At 54.2% G+C, this 21,583-nt stretch overlaps 1 protein-coding gene across 6 annotated transcripts in view; it reads left to right on the forward strand.

Moving 5' to 3' along the window:
- PMEPA1 (prostate transmembrane protein, androgen induced 1) overlaps nt 1–14,633 on the forward strand; it is a 54,954-nt gene extending 40,321 nt beyond the window's left edge. For 3 of the 6 annotated variants that reach the window (XM_069546819.1, XM_069546816.1, XM_069546817.1), the window contains exons 2-4: nt 9,947–10,101; nt 13,149–13,202; nt 13,700–14,633. In XM_069546819.1, coding sequence (XP_069402920.1) covers nt 9,991–10,101; nt 13,149–13,202; nt 13,700–14,248 — 714 coding nt within the window. In that variant the 5' untranslated portion in view covers nt 9,947–9,990 and the 3' untranslated portion in view covers nt 14,249–14,633. Of the gene's footprint in view, nt 1–9,188; nt 9,257–9,569; nt 9,776–9,946; nt 10,102–13,148; nt 13,203–13,699 lie in introns of those variants that run through there. The other 3 variants (XM_069546818.1, XM_069546821.2, XM_069546820.1) reach the window with 3 other exon arrangements.
- The last annotated feature ends 6,950 nt before the right edge of the window (nt 14,634–21,583 follow it).

Genomic DNA, 21,583 nt, shown 5'->3' on the forward strand with positions numbered 1-21,583 from the left:
GTTCACAGTCACAAAAAACCCTGCAGAAGTGTCCTTATACGTGTATGCTCTCAGGTCCTTCTGCGGATTTTTCTGTTGGATACAATCTTGGAAGTTAAAATTGCAAGCTGGAGAGGTAGCATGCCTTTTAGATTTTGATAGGTCCTGCCACGACGCCCTCCAAGCTGATTACGGTCATCGACGCTGCCACCGCAGACAGCTCACTCACCCACGCCTCCTCTCCTCAATTAACAAAGCACATTTGATTTATTTTAAATAACTTTCCATTGCACCTCCGTGTCCATTGACAGAAACTGCTCTCTCTCGCCGCAAATTCACTCCGTTCTGCCAATAACTCTGAAACGGTGATTGATATTTTGCTGACAGTGGGTGTTTAAAGATGTTCGATGTTGGTGACAATAGGAAAAAAAATCCCATTAGTTCTTTCCATTTGGGTAATAGCAAGAAAGATAAAAGGCACGGCTTTGTCTTTCCTTATTGAAGGAGCGTTTAATCACGAGGCTCTAAAATGATTACACAGGCCCTCTGCTCGCCCTGGAGTTGATTTTACCTCCCCATTCCCACACACACACTTTGAGACTCAGGGCTCACCCATCACCCAGCTGCAGCCCTCTCTCAGGTGACCTCCTGCAAGGTGACCTCGGGATGTGTGGGCTGAAGCCCCAAAATGAGTGAAGCGCTGCACACGTTGCCACTTGGGTTCAAGAAGGCAGTTCGCCTACATGCAGGACTAGGTGTCTTACTAGTTAAAGGAGATGCACAGCACAGAAGGGTATGTGGGACTGATGATTTATCGTTCACGTCCTTTAAACCTGGCTCTGTATTTGTTGGCTAATTAGTGCACCTTGACTGTATGGTCCCCTGGGCTTCCGAGTGCTTCCATTGACGCTGGGACAGACCAGTGTGGAGCCTTCTGTTGGGCTCCGCTGGACAGGCTGCAGAGCTGAGATCTGGTGCTCCCATCCTGAGATGCTCCTGAGCAGAGTAGGGTAGACAAGAGTTGAGAGAGTGATGCCCGCATGCTGGGGAGCTCAGGGAGGGATCAGGGGGAAGCCCAGCAGAAAAATGTGTGTGTGTTCATGCATACTTGTGCACACAGGCGCAGTCCAGCGGGGGAAGAGGGAAGGGAGGGAAGGAGTCAGCCAGGCGAGGAAAGGCTGGAGGTGGCTCAGGTGGACTGAAGGAGTGGTGTCAGTGTGGCCCATCTTCTGTTGTCCCATTTGCTCTGTCTACAGTACAACACTTTCATCCCCAGAGTGGCCGTCAGTTCAGCCGGTGTTGGAGAGAGTAGGGAGACACAGTCTCACAGGGCAGCTTTGGGTTCAGCCACACGTGTCTCCCCTCTCCAGGTGAGGGGACTAGACGACCACCTGGCACCTGGGTATCACCTTGGGCTCCTCAGCCAGGGCACCATGGAGGGGTGGTCAGGCCCTCGCCTGCCCCATGAAGAGCAACCCCAGCTCAGCACTTAAACTCCCAGGGCCCATCAGAGGCACCCAAAGCCAGGGCTCCACTGCCCTCTATCCCAGGCTGAGGGGCTTGACCCAACCTCCCCCCAGCCCCCAAGAAGTGCTGCTAGACCCAAGATGACAGCGTCTTTGCCAGGAGACCTCTGGGAACCCCCATTCCAGGGATCAGCCACCTGGTTTGGAGACCAGCAGATGCTTTGTCTCTTTTCCTGTGAATGTAATTGCACGTGCTCAAGGGTGAGTGTGCAGGAGTGTGTATTACAAGGAAGGAGCCATCCCCTCTCGGGCACCCCCATGCCTGGCCCTTGGGCCATGTGGATGCATGTAGTCACTCACAGAAGTTCGTATGCATCACCCGAATCACTTTTATTTTAAAATACACGTCTGTGCTTTTTTAAACAAGGATGGTCCCGTCTCATTGGATAGCTTCTCTTGCTCAGGAAGAAGCACAAATCAGTGCATAATTTATCATTGTACACAAATCTGCTAGCAGTGGCTTCCTAGGTTGTGTCAGCCCCTTGGGCGGGGGGGACATTTAAGTGGTTCCCAAGGATTTTGCCTTTTCACCTGCAGCGGGCCTTCCTGTGCTCTTCTTTATACTTGAGAACACTGTAATCCTTTATGCCATGCATTTCTTGTGTGCCTGCCCTGGGGAATGTGCTGGGGACACAGAGAATGAGCGATGGACACTGGCGTTCTGGGAGGGAGAGGCGCAAGCCCCTGATGAGAGCTACAGAGAACCGTGAAGCAGGCTTGGGACATGGGTCCCAGGGACCAGGGCAGACACTGATGCAGACAGGATGCTCAGCATGCTTTGTGTGTATGTGACACTGGAATGGAGATCAGGAAGGAGGTGAGGGGGTAGCAAGCACAGGCTCGTGGGTAAGATCATTCCAGACAGAAGGAGGGTCTCATTCAAAGGCCCTGGAGTGGGCTGTGTTTGGTCCTCTTAGAGCACAGGGGCTTCCCTGCCTGGTGGCTCAGACGGTGAAGAATCTGCCTGCAATGCAGGAGATGCTCGTTCTATCCCTGGTCGGGAAGATCCTCTGGGGAAGGGAATGGCAACCCACTCCAGTACTCTTGCCTGGAGAATCTCATGGACAGAGGAGCCTGGTGGGCAACAGTCCATGGGGTCGCAAAGAGTCGGACATGACTGAGCGACTCACACTTCCACTTTTTTTTCACAGAGCACAGAACAAAATCCTCACTAGAACAGAGAGCTAAAGGCAGAGAATCCCAGGAAACCTGCGTGTGGAGATAAATACCCAGGAGGTGATTTGTCTGGTCAGGAGTTCTCACTTGAAAGTTTTGAGAGATTGTTACTTTGCTTTTCAGAGATGCTCCCAGCTTGCACCGTCTGTCAGCTACGGTGCTGGCAGAGGGACCGCCTTGCTGGGCCTTCTCCAGCCACTGTGATTCCACCACCCAGCTCAGGTCTGTGTGGGGCAGAGGATAGGTGTGGCCCAGGGCCTTGGGTTCTGGATTCCACATAATGAGGCTTCTCGGGTGTTCTTGTAGAGGCGCTGCCAACCTGAGTCTGTGGCTGCAAACTGACCGGTACAGTTCTCACCACAGCCACATGGGATGGGAACTGGGTCAGCCCTCCGTGTTTTCTCCCCCAGATGAGGACACTAAGTAATGTGCCTGAGGTCACAGTTAAAGTGGCAAAGTTGGGATTCGAACCCAGGAATCTTGGGGGCATACTTCGTGTTCTGAATCAGTGCTCCGAACTCTGCCATGAGCAGCAATGCGGGGAGCCCTGGGCCCCAGTGCAAGGCTTTCCCTCGCCTCCCTGCACCCAACACTGGACAGCGTCGTGGACAGTATCTCATGGTTATGTGCTCTGCTATCAGGCGCCTGGCGCCCAGCTGCATGCTTGGCACAGAGTAGGGGCTGGGTAAGCATACAGTCTGTCTTTAAAAATGAGAAAACTGGCCTAGATTTCTGCCCACCTCCCGAACCTTAAGAGAAAGATCCGTTCTTTTACTTACAAACGGTCTTACCCTAAGAAATCAATGTGCCGTCAGGGGTGTTTGAAATGGCACCAGGAGTGATCAGAAAGTTATTCCTTTGACGTCTGGCTCAATTTTATTTGAAATTCCAGGGGGGGGAAAGGAGCTGGGTTCTTATTCAAATGCGATGGTGGGGGAGGGGCAGTAAATGAAGTGGCAGGAACCCCAGGCTGGCTGGGGCTCCTCAGAATGACAATGAGGCCTGCCCCGGCCAGTCTCATCCAGGCAGGCCTAACGAGATTAGATTTTCATAAATTTCAGACAGTGCCAATTCCTAATTCCTCAGTGTGCGGCCAGGAGGCCAGACAGGGCCGCCTGCACGGACTGCTTGTTAACCAGGGAGCACGCCGGCTGCCCCTCCGCCCGGAGCAGACACAGGGCGGGGGGCGGTAGGTGGGGGGGTCGTCTGGTCTGGAAACCTCCTGTGGGCTGGCAGGAGCTGGGTGGACTCTGGCCCAGCTCTCCAGCCAAGGAAAGAGAAAAGATCTCCAGTATCCGGCTGCTTCTCCGATGATTAACTGAAAACCCAGTGATGGTTGTGCCCACACGTTGCATGGCAAATTTTGCACCAGCCCTCTCCCCATTTACAGCCAGGAAGCAGCCGGACAGGGGTTTGAACTGAGGCTCCTGCGTTTGGTTTAGGTCTGGCTCTTTCACTCAGAACAGGGGGCCATAAACTTGGTTGCAAAAGAATTGCATCTTCACCTTAACCACCCCTAACAGGAACATGGGTACCAAACCACAGGGCATCAGCAGCTACTTGGCAATCCGGTCGCCAGTAGAAACCACAGACTTCCTATCCATGGAAACCTGCTGGGTCGCATTTAATGTGATAGTATCCCAGGTCGCTTGTGTGATCCTGTATGTTCTTCCTATATCGAAAGTCTGATTGAGAGTTTGATAACTATATTTTGGTAGATTTGGGTTCCTTTTAAAGCCTCACATGAATTTTTATTCAGTTTAATTTTATTTTAAAATAAGCATTCTGAGACCTCATCCTGGCTCCCCCAGCTGCAGGGAAGGAAGCCATGGGGTCAGGACTGCTCTCTGACTCCTGGCCTGACGGGACCGACACTGCCCCTCGGTTTGTGGGAACTAAGTGGGGAGGGATGTCCTGTCCTGGGCAGGTGCTTGGCACTCAGATAGAGACAGAGGAGAAGGCAGCTGTGTCTTTATGCAGTTTTGTGGGAGGTGCCCAGAGCTCCCCCAAATGCATGGCACAAGGCCTTTCTAACAACCATCCTGTGACTTTCCTCTGTGCTGGTGGGGAGGTGGGAACCACTGGTCAAGATACTGGCTTCATGGACCACATGGCAAGTGATGCTCTAGGCAGTCTTGATCTACCCTGGCAAACAGTCCCATTCCACGCGAGTGCCTGACTTGAACCAACACTGTTCCTGACATTCTGGGACCATGGTACCCAGGACCATTGGGTGTGGGGCTGTCGGCCTAACCCATCCCTGAAAGCACAGGCTTGGGGGTTTGGGGTCTTGAACTGGCCAGTCATCTCCCTTCTTGCAGCCTCAGTTTCCTCATCTGTAAAGTTGGCGGCAGGGGTCATATTAGTGTCTATTTCACAGAATGCAGCTGAGGATTCAATAAGATGATACCCAAAGAGATTCGGGCCACACCTGGCCCTGAGGGGGCTCCCAGACACTACCCCTCATTAGTGTGAGGCGAGCTGGGAAAGGACCAGAGACGCCCGTATGCACACCTCAAAGTGACTGCATCCGTCCCTAGAGGAGGAGACACAAAAGCAGAGTCAGGCTGCTCCAGTGAGGTGGACGGAGCTATTAATTTGAAGTTATTCCATGAGGAAAGAAGACGCTCAATTAAATAAGAGTGACCTTACTTTGCATGTGGAAGATGGGCTTGGCCACCCCCCGAGAACCTGCTGCATCCGTCACCCACCCCAAGGGGAAAATTACCAAGAAAAATGACAGGACCGCTGCCCCATGGTAAGCGGACCTGACACCCAGATCAGAATGAGGGAAGTGTGATGTTTCTTCCCCAAAGACTCCTGTTCTCTGCGCAGGTCCTCTAAGCAGGGACTGGTGCCCGTAAGTCCAGCCACCACCCTGGGTGACCTTTTCTGACTGACCCTGGGACAGAGGCCCATGAAAGCATGCTCAGTGTTTCCAGGGCATCAGCCTGGATGAAGGGTGCCTGCTGTCCCAAAGGCATGGGGTTGTGATGGTGGTGACTGCGAACCACCCACTGTCTCCCGCCCTGTTCTGAGCCCTTGACATGTACTTCTTCATCTTTCCTGGAGCTCTCAGGGGTGCATATGCCCAGGATCACACGGCCAGCAGCTGGCAGATGGAGGGCTAGGCATATTCTGAGGTGTTCCCGTGTAGGCGGGGGAACTGACAGATACTTCAGGAAAGCTGGGAGCATTTAGCAGGAGATAAAGGCCCTTTCCCCTCTCATTCCTTCAAGGAGGCTCTGGATTTGGGACTGGCCCTGCCCTTTGATCTGGAGGAACTGTCTGTGCCTTGGTTGGCTGGTCTAGACAATAGAATGGTGATGGCTCTCGTAGACCTGGGGGAGGTGGGCTCAGCGCAGGGCGGTGCACATGTTGTACATGTTAGCATCCTGACTGTAGTCCCAGTGAGTGGTTGCTATGACAACAGGGAGTTTGGGCTGGGGACCAGCCCGCCACCCCCTCCTGCTCTGATTCCCCTTTGTTTGTGACCAGGCTTTGCTGTGAGCCCTGTGGTCACAGGAGAGTTGAACTGAGTGGAGGGCAGCGGTTGGACCTATCCCTTCCGCCAGTGTGCTAGGCACCTGGTCCCACGTCCAGGTAAAGGGAAGCCCATGAGACTGAGGACGCTGAGGCAGGATCGGTGTGGCTCTGCATCTTGGGGGCTCCTCTCTTGGCTGGAAGTCTAGAAGCCACCCATCCTGCAGACTTTGGCCTCTCGTTGCTTTTAAAACTCTTTGAATATGCTGCCGGCGTTAAAGGCCAGGCAGCTTCACCAGCTGTTCCTAGGTTCTGGAGAGATGGGGAGTTGGGGCTGCACTGACCCAGCCTGCTTGGGGGCTGTCTGGCCTGCTGGGGTTTCAGCTAGCAGTGACTGTCTGGAGCACCCTGTTGACCTGATGAGGAGGAGCTCTTGCTCGATTAGTGATGCCTGCAGTGGGAGCAGGAGTGAGGAGCTGAGTATGAAGATCCAGAGAGGCCAGGCAGATGAGGTCAAGCAGAACTAGGGCCCCGGTGGAGCTTGGGGCAAGTGGACAGCACAGCCTGTGTTAAGAGGGTGGCCACCCACAGCTCTGTTTGTTGCTTGGGTGGGGACAGGACTGTGGATGCTAATGCCCTCAGGCCCCCCATTTGCCCCGTATTCCAGCAGATGCTTTCTGATGCATGTCCCAAAGAGGTGAGTTCATGTCCCCTGAAGGCAGAGTCTCCAGGAAGGAGCACCCTGAGTGTGAAAGTTCACTGTGCTATCCAGGGGACCAGAGCCCCCTCACCCCATGGCCAAGGTCAAGACACCCAGCCTAGGCTTATTTTTGCCTTACGGGTTGGGATGAATCACCTGTTGGTTGGGGGGGCCTCTCCTGACCCCCTCAGTCCCCCTGTTTCCGTGTCTCCATGTCTTTCCACATGCTCAGTCGCTCAGTTGTGTCCGACTCTGCGTGACCCCATTGACTGTAGCCTGCCAGGCTCCTCTGTCCATGGGATTCTCCAGGCAAGAATACTGGAGTGTGTTGCCATGCCTTCCTCCAGGGGATCTTCCTGCAACCCATCACTTACGTCTCCTGCATGGGCAGGTGGAGTCTTTACCACTAACACCACCTAGGAAGACCTCGTGTCTGTGCACACCCTGGAATATACAGCTGGGTCCTGCTTGACCCTCTCTCTTCAGACATATGGGTTTGGACTGTCTTTGTTTGCTTTGGCTGGTATGCTGGGGAGCCTCATTGAGGGAGTGTTCCCTAAGTGCTGGCCATGTGGGCCCCCACACAGCCTCTCCCTTCCACTTGGGGAAACTGGGATGGACTCAGAGTGAGTGAGGGTCACAGAGCCAGCCTGGGCGTCCCCATGGAGTGCTGTGCCAGCCCCGGAGCTGCCTCAGGGACTCTGCAACCCTTAGGCGTCTCCTTTCCCTTCTGGCCACGACCCCAGGCCTCTGGCTTCCAAAATAGAGCCTGGAAGCACTTCGTGGTCCCCTGAGAATTTCGCCCCGTCGTCCCCCACGTGGATTTGTGTGGGGTTGTGGCCCAGGAACCAGTGCGGTCATGTTAGTGCCTTCAGCACCCTGGGCTCTTTTCTGGGGGTGATTCTCTCACTCTGACACTGCACCCCAGAAATCAGGTCCTCCCGCCCTTTGGGGGTCGGGAGAGCTGTGGGCTTTGTTCACGCCCACTCGGCCCGTGGGGCCTCATCTGTTGACCCAATAGGACACCTCCAGCCCTGTTGCCTCCCCACTGGATGTTACCTAGAGGAGGGCAGCGGCCTGGCCAGGAGCCTGCAGGCCGCGAGGCCTGGGACGGAGACAGAGACACAGACACCTCCCTTGCTTCAGGCCAGGCGTGGGCAGGGCCCCTGGAGACGGGCGGAGGAGGGCAAGGGTGCCTACCCCCAAGTCCAGGCCGGGGTGAAGAGTGCACGGTGTTGGGGGAGGGGTTGCAGGCCCCTCTGAGGAGGGGGCGTGGGTGTTGCACAAAGCCAGCCTGTGTGTCCCCTGAATGGGCAGCTTTATCCCAGGCCCTAGCGCACAGGCCCCAGACCAGCCTGTCTGGGGAGGCAGGAGGCGTGGCCACAGCCACTGGGTTCCAGGCCAACATCCTGGCCTTTGCCAGCTCAGGCCCCGCACCCTCCTGGCGGGAAAGGGAACGAGTCCCTCTGAGGGTTTGAGGCTTGTCCGATTTCCCGCCAGGCGGGGCCCAGCCTTCTCAGGCATCAGGAAGGACTCACTGAAATCCCTGGCTACTTCATCGTCCCTCCTGTCCCTCCCAGGGCAAGATAAGGATGTGAATCCCATCCCCACCCCCCAGGCTGGAGCCAGGACCCAGGCTCCAGATGGAATTCTGGGTGCAGCAGTGGACATCCAATGAGGGAGTCAGCAGCGGGCAGTCTGTCACATGACCTGAACCTGGGTCCCCTCACCTGTGAGGCAGGATGATGAGAAAGCACCCATATATAGGCTCAGCCCTGCACAGAGACGCTCAGCCCTGGCACATTCTTTGTCCCTGTGGTCTTATGGACTGTAGGCTGTTAAGCAGTACCTTGGCTCTCACCCTCTAGATTCTGGGAGTGCCTTCGGTTGTGTCACTAGTGACACCAGTCTGAGCCACTAGTGTCCTCAGACATTGCCACGTGTCCCCCGGGGGCAGACCCACTCAACTAACAGCATCACGCAGACTTTGGCACGTCTGGGCAAAAACGCTTAACATGGTGGGAGAAGGTGGGTGTCCCGCAGAGCCTGGGTAGGAAGAAGGGGTGGCCAGGGCTCCAAAGAGGGCTGTGGGCGGGCAGCGTGCAGAGGGGTCCTGCCGAACCAGCAGGAACGTCCACCCGGGACAAGTCGATCTCCGCTGGAAGCAGAGGCTGGTGGCAGGAAGGGCTGCCCTCACAGGCTCTGGCCAGGCCCCGGGTGAGTGGCACATGGCACACGGTGACACAGTGCACCTCACTGCCTGCTTTCGAGGCCCCACCTTCGCCCGCCCCCACTCCTCCAGCTTCCGTATGTCTGTCTGAGAAGAGGAAGCGCTGAGTCAGTGGCCCTGAGCTTGAACCTGTACCCCTGGGGAGACCTCGGCTAATTGCTTGTCAGTGCCAGGGGGCGGGGTGGGGGGAGGGTCTTCCTGCCTGCCCTCTGGGATCTGGGGAGACACATTTCCTGGCTTGTCCGTGGGCAGCCTTGGACCAGAGGAGGCTGGCTGTGCCCGCCCCCCCCCCCCCCCCCCCCGCCTCCCCGCAGCCAGGTCACTGCCCCGGCCCCCAGCCTCTCACCTGCCACTGCTGGGGGCTCTGCTGGCATTGCGCATGGCCACCTGCCGATCGGCCCAACACAGACCCGCTCGAGTCAGCAGAAACTGCCCCGACTCTGGCAGGATCAAAATAACCTCTTTCCTTTTCCAGCACTTGAGGGTTTTTCCGCTTTCTGGGGGAAAAAAACAAAACAACCCGAAAAAAAAGAAATGAGAGTTGCAGTGTTTGCAGCCTCCCGGAATGTGGTTTTTCTGAGGCCTCTTCCTGGAGGTGGGGTTGGCCCTCATACCCTCCCGTCCTGTCGAGGGTGGTGTCTCTGTGCGTCTTGTGTGTGTGATAAATATGTCTGTGCGTGGGTGTGTTATCTGTGTTTGTGTTTGTGTATGGGTATGGCAGAGTGCTGGGGGTGTACAGGGATGTTGGGGTGTGTTTCTGTGCTGGGGTGTATGGGTGCTCAGGAAAGCTGGCACCGAGCCCCTGCCTGCTCTGGGAACCCCAATGTCTCACGTGTCCCCTTGGTCTTGCAGCGGAGCTGGAGTTCGTTGAGATCACCATCATCGTGGTGGTGGTCATGGTGATGGTGGTGGTGATCACGTGTCTGCTGAGCCACTACAAGCTGTCCGCTCGCTCCTTCATCAGCCGGCACAGCCAGAGCAGGAGGAGGGAAGACGCCTTGTCCTCGGTGAGTGCCTGAGCTTCCAAGGGCCTGGACACCCCCATCAAGTGCGTGTGGTGTTGGGGTTGAGTGCTCACAATTGGGGCAGACGGAGCGGCTCCCAGCAGGAAGGGACCTCGCCCTCCCCCAGATCTCAGCACCCACATCCCCCCTCATTCGCCTGCGCCATTGGGCTGCCCCTGCCCACCAGTGGGTGTTCCTCAGCAGATGGACCGGGAGGCGGTGCAGAGTCCATTGCTAAACAGTTTCCACCTCCACACCTATGAGGTGGAGTGTGACAACCTGGACAGAAGTGGCTGTGTGACCGGCAGGCTGCGGATCACAGAGAGGGCAGCCCCAGGGCTCTGCAGGGAGCACGTCCCTGAGCCTGTGTTGGCCGGGCATCGGGGGGGCAGTGACAGAAGCAGGCCGGGGCAGCCACCGTGGCCTCTCAGCTTTGAGGGACGTCTCACTGGGCCACATCGGGCTGGCGGGTTCGGGCATCTCCGCTTGTGTACATCGCCAGCCTGCCAAGGCAAGGAGCATGTCCGCTCAGGTCCCTCAACTGTGAACACGGGACGCCCCAACCCTGAGGCCCGGTGTGCCCGGAGGGCGCTGCGCCACTGCTGAGAAGCATCTGAGGCTCACCCGTGTGTTCATGTGCTGTTGCCCAAGGGGCGGAGCCAGCAGCTGCACTGCCACCTCTGCACTCGGTGATCTGCCCATCTTAGGAGAAACAGGGCTCAGAGAGGCGGGAACATTTGCCTGAGGCTATACAGCTTCTGTGGAGAAGGAAGTGGCAACGCACTCCAGTGTTCTTGCCTGGAGAATCCCAGAGACGGGGCAGCCTGGTGGGCTGCCCTCTATGAGGTCGCACAGAGTCAGACACGACTGAAGCGACTTAGCAGCAGCAGCCCCAGCACACAGCTTCTAAGCGACAGCTTGAGGCCTATTTTACCCCTCTCAGATCCTGGTGCAAAAGAGAGTACTTTGGACAAACGGGAAGACTGCAGCCCGGTAGCTATGCCCCAGGGCAGGACATCTCACCCCTTCTGAGCCTCAGTGTGCACATCTGTAAAATGGGAGGGGCTCGCATCTCTCCTGCCCACCCCCCCCACAGGGTCACAGGAAGGGTGATGTTAGTGGTGAGAGCTGGGAAGATGGCAGAGGTTTCCATGTGAGGGATCCTGGTCACCATGGAAAGGGGACAGCCATGTGGGCAGCACTGGGTCTTCGTGCCCAGATGGAGGCCAGGATCCAGGTTCTGGTTCCTGAACATCTGAGGCTAAAAGAAAGTACCCCTCGACATCTACCAGCCACCTGCATGGGCCCCTGGGGATGCCCGGCTGGGTAAACGCAGAGGCTTGTTAGACCTGAAATACGTGTAGCGGCTCCCCTGGGGCTCCTGCTAGACAGGGCACATCTGCAGAGTCTTGGGGCCCCATGACCTCCCGGAGAGACCCAGAGACAGCCATTGTCTGCTTGGCGCAGAGACCACCCCTGCCATAGCTGTCCTGCTGTGGCCTCTTTTCAGGGTGACCCCTGGGAGTTAATTTCCTCATCTGTCAGAGGGTGGGGTTCATGTTCAGGTAAGCCCTGTGCCCTGAGACCGCACGTCCCAGCTGGCGCTGCACCAGAGAAGCCAGAAAATACTGCATGATGATGACAACAGAGATGCCAGCCGCTGCAGTGACAGATCGCAGCTCGAAGTCTGCAGCTGAGGGCAGGTTGGGGGCCACCTGGGTATAGACAGACCTGGGCCAGCTGCCTGCTCTATCAGGTTCTCCTGGCTCATTCCCTTGGACTCTTACTGTGGCTGTGCTCACCCGGCAGCAGCCGTGTTAGTGGCATGACAGACCCCCTGGCCCTTGATGGAGTCAGCTTTCGGACCCCTGATCTAGATGGAGAAGCCATGAGCAGGCTGGACAGGCTTTCCAGGGAGGCTTTTAGGAAGAGAAGGAAGTGTTGGGGAGTGGAGGGGGCGAGAGAAGGAGCTGCCAGAAGCAGCACGTGGGTCTGGCACTGGGACCTGGAAAGGTGTCGGGGCCATTCACTGAGTCAGGGAACAGGGTAAGTTAAGACTCAGCCCATGGGCAGGTGCAGGGCAGCAAGCTGATGCCGGGTTACTTACAGTGGGGCTGGGCTGGCACAGGAGCAGAGATGCTGTGGGAGCCTGGGGAGGGGCCTCTGGTGGGTGGGTGGTCCTTGGAGGCCTCCCTGGAGGAGGAGGTGACCTCCAGGTGCACAAGTTGGGGTTAGTCAGGTGACAAGGATGGCGGCGATTCTGGGCTCTGCAGTGGGGCCTCCCAGCATTGACTGGTATATTCCTAAGCTCCCTAGTGGAGACTCCCTGGGCTAGTGGGTGGGCAGAGATGGTTTGAACCCTGGACGGAGGGCCTCCCAGAGGGGTTTTAGGCAAGTTCACGTTGATCCAAGCTGACCCTGGCTGCTTGCACCCCTTTCCGGGGCTCCCAACTTGAATGGGGAGCAGGTGGGTGTGCCCTCATGTTTTCCTGATGCCCATGTGGGCTGTGCCAGGGGCCCATCCCGGGGCCACAGAGCCTGCTAGGGCCGGCTTGAGTCCAAGTGAGTCTGGCAGTAGCAGAAAAGGTGTGGATACCAGCCCTGCCTCTTACCAGCTGGGTGGATGCTGTTCAGCTACATGCTGTTTTTTCGGGAGAACTGAGTTAGTGCTTTAAAGAGCTGAGCACAGTGCCTGGCACCAAGGCATTCCTAACATCAGTACCGAAAGGGCCCTGGATGACCATATTAACAGTAACCGTATGTATCTGCTCTCTGTATCCACACGCCGGGAATAAACTAGACCCTAGTGAGTCTGTGTAGGGTAACTGCTTTCCTGATGGGACGGTTTTGAGACTCACAGAGCCCCCTAGCGGCCACATAGGAAATTACAATCTTCCAGGCGAAGCCCCCCGCCCCCCCCCGCCCCCAACTCCCCAAGACTGCAGGTGATAACCGCCTTACCTGAGGATCCTCAAGAAAACAAGTCCCCAAGGAAACTCTGAGTTGATGGATATGTTCATTATCTTGATTGTGGCCTTCTACCCATACAGGAAGGATGCCTCTGGCCCTCAGAGAGCACGGTGTCAGGCAATGGAATTCCAGAGGTGAGTCTTAGCGCTGCCTATCACTCCCCCAAGTGATGGAGGGGGACTCCCTCCGTCCCCTGCTCCCGAGGCCGCTGTCGTGGACGCCCCTCTGCCCAGTAGCTTCCCTTCCCCAGGCCGGAGGCACCTCCCCTGTTAGCAGAGTGGCTGCTCGAGGCCCACTCCTACTCTTCTCTGAAGAACCCTCCTGGGCAGCCGGAATGGTCCCCGCAGGGACATTGTGCGCTCCCCACCCCCAGCAAGCAGCCCTTAATCTCTGCGACACCGAAGGACTTGGACTGGCCCTCTCTCCACCGTGTGACGCCACTGTGTGACGCCGCTGTGTGACACTCCAGGGCTCTCCAGGCATCGGACGCTGGACTCCGGGCTCTGCTCCCTACCCCCACCCTCACTCCCCAGAGAGCAGAGTCATAAGCAGCACCCCCCACCAACACCCCAGCACCCCCACCCCCACCCCCCCGCTGGGCCCTGACCCTAACTTGGCTCTTGCCCTCCAGCCACAGGTGTATGCCCCACCCCGGGCCACCGACCGCCTGGCTGTGCCCGCCTTCGCCCAGCGGGACCGCTTCCACCGCTTCCAGCCCACCTACCCGTACCTGCAGCACGAGATCGATCTACCACCCACCATCTCGCTGTCGGACGGGGAGGAGCCCCCGCCCTACCAGGGGCCCTGCACGCTCCAGCTGCGGGACCCCGAGCAGCAGCTGGAGCTGAACCGGGAGTCGGTGCGCGCACCCCCGAACAGAACCATCTTCGACAGCGACCTGATGGAAAGTGCCATGCTGGGCGGCCCCTGCCCCCCCAGCAGTAACTCGGGCATCAGCGCCACATGCTACGGGGGCGGCGGGCGCATGGAGGGGCCGCCCCCCACCTACAGCGAGGTCATCGGTCACTACCCCGGCACCTCCACTTTCCAGCACCAGCAGAGCAGCGGGCCGGCCTCCTTGCTGGAGGGCACCCGGCTGCACCCCGCACACATCGCCCCCCTGGAGAGCACAGCGGCCTGGAGCAAAGAGAAGGATAAACAGAAGGGACACCCCCTCTAGGAGTCCCGAGGGCGGGCCGGGGCCGCAGTAGGTAAAGCCGCAAATCACTCCGCACTTCTTGAAAGAAAAGAGAGGAGGCCGGGGCGACACAGAAAATGCGACGCGTAACCATCCTCCTCCCCCCCTCCCTCACCTCTCTGTGTATAAATATTTACGTGTTCTGTCTGGTCTGAATGCACAAGCTAAGAAAGCTTGCAAAAAAAAAAAAGGCAAAAAAAAAAAAATCCCACGTTTCTTTGTTGAGCTGTGTCTTGAAGGCAAAAGAGAAAAAAAATATTCTACACTAGTCTTTTCTGTTTCTAGTTGAGCTGCGTGCGTGAATGCTTACTTTCTTTTGTTTGTTTATGATGATTTCACTTAACTTTAAAGACATATTTGCACAAAACCTTTGTTTAAAGATCTGCAATATTATATATATAAATATATATAAAATAAGAGAAACTGTATGTGCGAGGGCAGGAGTATTTTTGTATTAGAAGAGGCCTATTACAAAAAAAAGTTGTTTTCTGAACTAGAAGAGAAAAAAAAATGGCAATTTTTGAGTGCCAACTGAGAAAGTGTGTATTACCTTGTAAAGAAAAAAAAAACTACAAAGCAGGGGTTTAGAGTTATTTATATAAATGTTGAGCTTTTGCACTATTTTTTAATATAAATATGTCAGTGCTTGTTTGATGGAAACTTCTATCCACGTGTGTCAAGACTTTTAAGGGAGAAATGTCGGAATTTCCCAGTCAACTTCAGGCAGAGCGTGGGTTCCACGCTGGGGCTGGAGAGAGGCTCCCCAGGGCTGACCTCCTGCAGAGTAGAAGCTTTCATCTAGTGATAGGTTATTACCTCGATCTACATTCCCTCCTGAAGGAGACGTGTTTAGCCCTCCTCTGGGCCAGGACAGCCTTTGGATAGCAAATGAAATAGGAAAAGTTAACTCCAGGCCCCAAGTTCCAGGAAGGTGGGCTTTGCTCTTCCCGAAATGAAGATTAACTGTTACTGAAGGAATCTTAGTTTTTGTTTTTTGGTTTTTTTTTTTTCTCTTCTTTTTTGAACCATGAAGGTCCCCATAGGAAGGGGCTCACCAAGGTGCTCCCTGCCTGCATCACCAGGGCCCTGCCAGAGGCAGTTAGGTGGTTCAGATGTGCAGGGTGCTTCGGCAGTTCAGCCGGCTCCACACCACGCCAGCTGAGGTGGGTGCAGCCTGCTGGCATGTAGGAAAGGCCCAAAGGACTAGCTGCGTGACCTCACCCCTGTCTTTATATCGGTTCTCACGTAACAGGCCCATAGCCAGAAGACCAGAGAGGAAAGAGCGGTATGCCCAGGTTTCTCCCAGGACACTGCGAAAGGGTGAAAATGAGAAAAACCGTCAAACCAACACAAACTCAAGCTTTAGGATGTAGAAGCAGAATTCTTCCCCTTCTCTCTTTTCGCATTTTCATTCCCTTCCCCGTGGAAACCATCGTTTTTGGTGTCTTTGTGTATCTGTTTTCACAAGCGTCTTTGTCAGACACAACTCTTGTTTACCAGGATTTTACTGCTTAGATATTGGTGGGACCCCTCGCTGGTGGCATGTGTGTGTAGATGGAGATGACCGGGAGAGAGTTGAGCAAATGAGAGTCCTTCCTGCCACCAAGGACGGGCTCATATTCCATGGGGTGACACCTCTGGCAAGAGAGTAGCACCCCCCCCCCCCGCCCTACCCATCCCGCAGAAGTGTCTCTTCATTTTCGACAGAATCCCGACTAGCCGGTGAACAGAAAGGAAAAGGAAAAGAGGCAATAACTATTGTTTCAAACAACCTTTTTTATTGCTTGAAAAACTTGAGAAGAGTTTTGAAGTTCTGACCATTTGAACTATTTCTATTATATACCTTTTAAGAACATGGTGACCAATAGGTGTGACCGAGGTGTCTGAGTACCCGCTCACCAGCCTGGCAGAAAGTTCTGGTCCCTTGACAATAAAACCTGCCTCTCTGTGGGGTCTTCAGCCTAACCTCTGCCTCTCTCTTGAAGATTCTTTGTAAAGGTCATTCATGCAGAGACATCCCTAGAGTTTGTCCTGAAAGGTACAGGGACACATTTATAAAGTTTTTTTAAAAAAACGTATCTGTCCTTTATGTGAAGCGTCTCCCTAGTGCCTTACTGAGGAAGCAGTTGACCCCTTCTGTCCCCAGGCAGCAGCGTTCCTGGACAGCGCCCTTACTCACCCGGGCCTGCCTTTCTCACTCGTGGGCGACAGAGGTGACTGCTTTAAAAACGCCCCCATCACCCTCGTGCCGTGCCCCACCCATCCTCCTTCCACCCTGGCTGTGCCTCCCTTGGTCAGGCCACCCCTCCAGCCTCCTGTCAGTACTTAACTCCTATCCGGGTCAAAAGCCTAGATGCAGACCTTGTTTCTAGAGTTAGATGAAGGCCAGACCGAGGGGTCCCTGAGGTCCCTCTGGGGTCCTTCCTCTTGAGCCAAAACTTGCATCTTGTTGCTGGGGTTGTGAGGGGGAATGTGTGGTCTGCATTTGCCAGATGGGCAACAAATTAGAAAAGGAAGCAGGGGCGGGGGTACTGACCTCAGCTGGCTTGAGGGCAGAGCATCCCTCTCCTTGTTGTGCCCCAGTATTGTAGTCCAGTCCTCGGTGCCAGAGTATCATGCCTGGGCTCCAGGCCCAGCAGACGACAGTTGCAGAAGTTCATGGTAGAGCAACTTGTCAGGGCCAGGGCACCTCCCAAGAAGACTATGGGTGTGTTTCTGCAGAGCTCTTGGTTTCCCTGCCGAACCCAGAGCCCTGAGGATACAGCCTTCCTCTCGGTGTTGGCTGTCATGCTCTTACTCTTGAAAAGCCTTTGAGCATCCCTTAGGAGGGCCCCCTTTTCCAGGAGAAGGTTGAAGGGGAGGGGTCCTCAGCAGTGGCTGGTTGGAGGGGGACCAGGCTGGGCTCAGAGAAGGTGGCAGAGCTCAGCTTTTTCTACTCACGTTATTTCCCTGTTTTTCCATCATCATATTTCCTGTGGAGGAAAAGTTTCCCCCGCAAAGCCCAGGTCTACACAGACGGCCTTAGCAGAGTGCACTCAGAGCCGTTCGCTCCCTCACGTTTTTGCCAGGAGCTGAAAGCGACTCCCCTCCACGTCTAGCGAACACTGGGGCAGGCCAAGGACCGAACCCATTCCCCTCCTTGTCTGTCTGCTCTGTGAATTGTACATTTCAGAGAATTTTTTTTTTTTTCTACATGCAACACCAAGCTTCCAGATCCATAAAACATCCTGGTGATAAAGGAGAGAAAAATGTTCAGTTTGGTTTTCCGGAAACTGCGCTTCAAATTTTGCTGTACTATAGAGCTCAGAAGGACCCGCTGCGCTCTCGTTTGCCTGCCTGATTCCACGGTGGTTGTGCTGATGGCGACGCTTTTACGTTGTTCCCTTGGTGTTGGAACCGCTCTCTTTTGCAGCCCTGTTTCCCAAGTTCTGTTCAAGTTACATGTGTGTAAACTCCGTGGCACGCTGGGTGCAGTGCCCACGTTGCTGCTGCGTAAGACTCTGTATTTGGATGCCAATCCACAGGCCTGATGAAATCGCTTGTTGTGTATCAGTAATCATTAGTGGCAATGATGACATTCTGAAAAGCTGCAATACTTATACAATAAATTTTACAATTCTTTGGAGCCAGGCTCTTCCGCTTTCTTGAGCTGCGTTGCTTTCCCCTGTCCCTTCTGCCGCTCTCAGCCCCAAACCCTGGATGCCTTTCGAGGGCAGGAAGCAAATTCTGCAGGGCTGCTGTGTGGCCTTAAGCAGTTCCATCGACCTCTCTGTTTTAGTTCAGGCAGCATTCAGGGCGCTCAGTGAAAGCACTTGCACAGGCAGGGAGTACATTGGGCCTCATAGGGGTAAAGAGTTTGCAAAACATTGTATATTTCCTCTTGGGACATCATCTGCCAGGACATGATGAAAGCTCGGATAAGGGCTGCAAGAAACTGTCTCAGGTGGGGCTCTTCCCAGAGGCATGTACTTGTGTGAAGGCAGGTATCCAGGTTGTGCTCCCAAGGGAGACAATGAAGGGAGTCAGGAAAAGGGCAGAGGGAGAAGTTGTGCCAGGGGGACTGTTCTAGGCAAAGCCCCAGCCTCAGGCTGATGATCTCCAGGGGGTCTGTGGCAAGCTCTGAGATGCAGATCCACCCCCTCAACCCCCAGGAGAGACAGGCTCTCCAATGCTCCCGGTTCTTCCTGCCTAAGAGTGGGGCAGAGAGGGGTCCCCCAGGTCCCAGGGTGGCCCCCTGAAGACGTTCCCAGGTGCAAGCCCTTAGCAGCCACTCACATGGAAGCAGGGACAAGATGCCAGAGGGTCTGGGTGAGGCAGTGCCCACTACAAATGTTATTACTTCCCTGGTGGCGCAGATGGTAAAGAATCTGCCCACAGTGTGGGTAAACCCAGGTTCGATCCCCTGGAGAAGGGAATGGCAACCCGCTCCAGTATTCTTGCCTGGAAAATTCCATGGACAGAGGAGCCTGGTGAGCTATAGCCCATGGGGTCACAAAGAGTCAGACACAACTGAGCGACTAACACTTTTTATGTCTGGTCAAAGTTTGTTTGTTTGTTTGTTTTTAATCTGCCAAAACTGAGTCAATCTCCAGGGATGAACACTTTGGCCTCATTCCAGGGTTTTGTAATCTTCTGGGCCATAGAGCCCTATGATCAAGCCAGAACACACCTCTACCTTACCTGTTCCCCTTATCTAGTGAAGATAAGCTTCAGATTATAAAGAACTGGGGAGACACCAAGAGAGCTCATTACTCTCGGCTGGTGAGAGCAGGGCATGGTGCTGTGCCCAGCCCAGCTCTGGAACCCAAGTGCCTCTCACTGGTGGCCACTTCCCTTGCTGACCCCTCATCACCTGGTCTGCAGAATGGGTTAACAGCAGTGCTTGTGAGGCGGGGTCTGATTGGATAATGCCAAAGGGTGCCTGGAAGAGGTAAGTATTAGCCACTTATTAATAACAGGCTCTCTGGGACAGTTTTCATATCACTGAATATCCCTCCAAGCTTCTGGATTAGTTTTCAGTTCCCAAGCACACAGACAACACCACCTCCCCAAGCCATAGTGTCAGAGTAGAGCTTGTCCCCCACCTGAGAGGGGAGCCACGAGTTCTAACCAAAAAGATGACACTCCTCTCCACTTTGAGTTTAGCTAGAGCAGACATTGTTGTATTGGCCCAATAATGGCTGAAACCACTATAGCTATTACTTATTGAAGGGTTTCCCAGGTGGCTCAGTGGTAAAGAATCTGCCTGCAATGCAGGAGACCCAGATTCTATCCCTGGGTCAGGAAGATCTCCTAGAGAAAGAAATGGCAACCCGCTCCAGTATTCTTGCCTAAAGAGACCCATGGACAGAAGAATAGGTCTACAGCCCATGATGTCACAAAAGAATCAGACACAACTTAGTGACTAAACAACAAAAACCATGCTAAACAAAACCAACAAGAACAGCATCTACAAGCTGCCAAGCATGATGCTAAGATCTGAGTGAAGGGGGCAGCTTCACCTTGTACTCACTGCCCTTCGGCTCCTGCAAAAAAAAAAAAAAGCATTTTCTGAGCCCTGCTGGGGGCTGCTGGTGCATCAGACCCAATCCTGAAGTCAACCAGCTCACCTTCTGGTTCTAGAGACAGAGTCACAGCCCGGGATCATGGCCCAGTACATCGAGGGCAAGAAGACTGGACTGTCTGGAGCCAGGAGAGTTTTATGAAGGCTGGATTTGGAGCTTAGGGAACATGAGAAAGGAAGACCAGGGTGGTACAGACCAAACCAGGTGACTGCATGCGCAGAGGCAGCAGGGGGATTCACCAGGCACTGTGATGCCTTGGAAGGGGGGAGGCTAAGCACCAGACAGGGTGGAGTCGGGGCACAGAGAAATCCAGCAGGGTTAGGAACACCAGGTAGACCACGTGACAAAGAGAGGAGTGAAAGTTTCATTTAGAGACAATCTGATAAGCAGGTACTTCACACCTTCCGTGTGCCAGGGACACAGGGTGACAAGATACATTCTGCCCTCTTGCAGCCCCAAGGCTGGTGTGTGCTGCAGGAAACAGGAAGAGACCCTCCCTGGCCTCCAGCAGGTCTCACATTGACTTGAGATGGGGCAGGGGCAGGCAATGGGCCCTCCTAGAGACTGGAGCCTCAGCAGTTTCCTAAAAATCAAGTCAACTGGTTGCCTCATCACCCACCATCCTCATGACCCAAAGCCAGTGCCTTCTACCCTACTATAATTCATGGATCAAATCTCCAGCTACCTGATTCTGAAATAAAGTTTTATTGGCACACAGCCTCATCAGTCTAGTTACACATCATCTATGGCTGCTTTTGTGCAATTGAAAAAATTGACCAGTTGCTAAATGGTCCACAGTGCCTAAAATATTTACTATTTGGCCCATTACAGGAAAGTTTTCAGTCTCTGCTTTAGAACATCACACCACTGCAGCTCCAGGCATCACACTCAAAGGTAAAAAAGAATCCCATTCTTCTTTGCATCTTATTAAAAAACATAAAGCTAAATATAAGCCTTATTTTTATAACACTTTTATGTTTATAGAAAAACTGATAAAATAGTAGAGTTTCCATACATCCAGCTTCACATATTATTAACATCTTGTACCAATGTGGTGTATTTGCTACAATTAATTAATGAATGTTGATATACTATCATTAACTAAAGTCTAAACTTTATTCAGATTTCCTTAGCTTTTCCATACCAACCTTTTCCTGGTCCAGGATTCCACCCAGGACACCACATGACTTTTATTCATTGCGTCTCCTCAGGCTCCTTGTGGCTGTGACAGTTCCTCAGACTGTCCTTGTTTTTGATGATCTTGACAGTTTGGAGTGCTAATCAGGTATTTTGTAGGACGTCTGATGTATCAGAATTTGCCTGATGTTTTTCTCATGGTTTAGACCGGGGTGATGGTTTTTGGGGAGGAAGACTCCAAAGGTAAAGTGCCCTTCTCATCACAACTTATCAAGGGTCACGTATTTCCAAAGAAATGGTGCTTAGGTCAGCACCATTTCCCCCAACCCCTTGGTCACACATTTCCAAAGATACTCAGGTCAGCACCATTTCCCCCAACACGTTTCCCTGAGGCTGTGACATTCATTTGTCAGATAGTTCCATTGTCTTGCTGCATTCTGCCATCCTGGGAACCTCTGACCTCCTAAATGATTTTTTACATACCTCAAGATTCATTCTTTATATTGTCAAGCCTTGACACATGCATGGTGTCATGTATCCACCGGTACAGTATCATACACAAGAGATCCACTGTATTGAGAAACTCCCCTGGGCTTCTTTCACCTTGTCCACCACC

The sequence above is a fragment of the Ovis canadensis genome, chromosome 13, assembly GCF_042477335.2.
Source record: "Ovis canadensis isolate MfBH-ARS-UI-01 breed Bighorn chromosome 13, ARS-UI_OviCan_v2, whole genome shotgun sequence".
NCBI classification, from domain to species: Eukaryota; Metazoa; Chordata; class Mammalia; order Artiodactyla; family Bovidae; genus Ovis; species Ovis canadensis.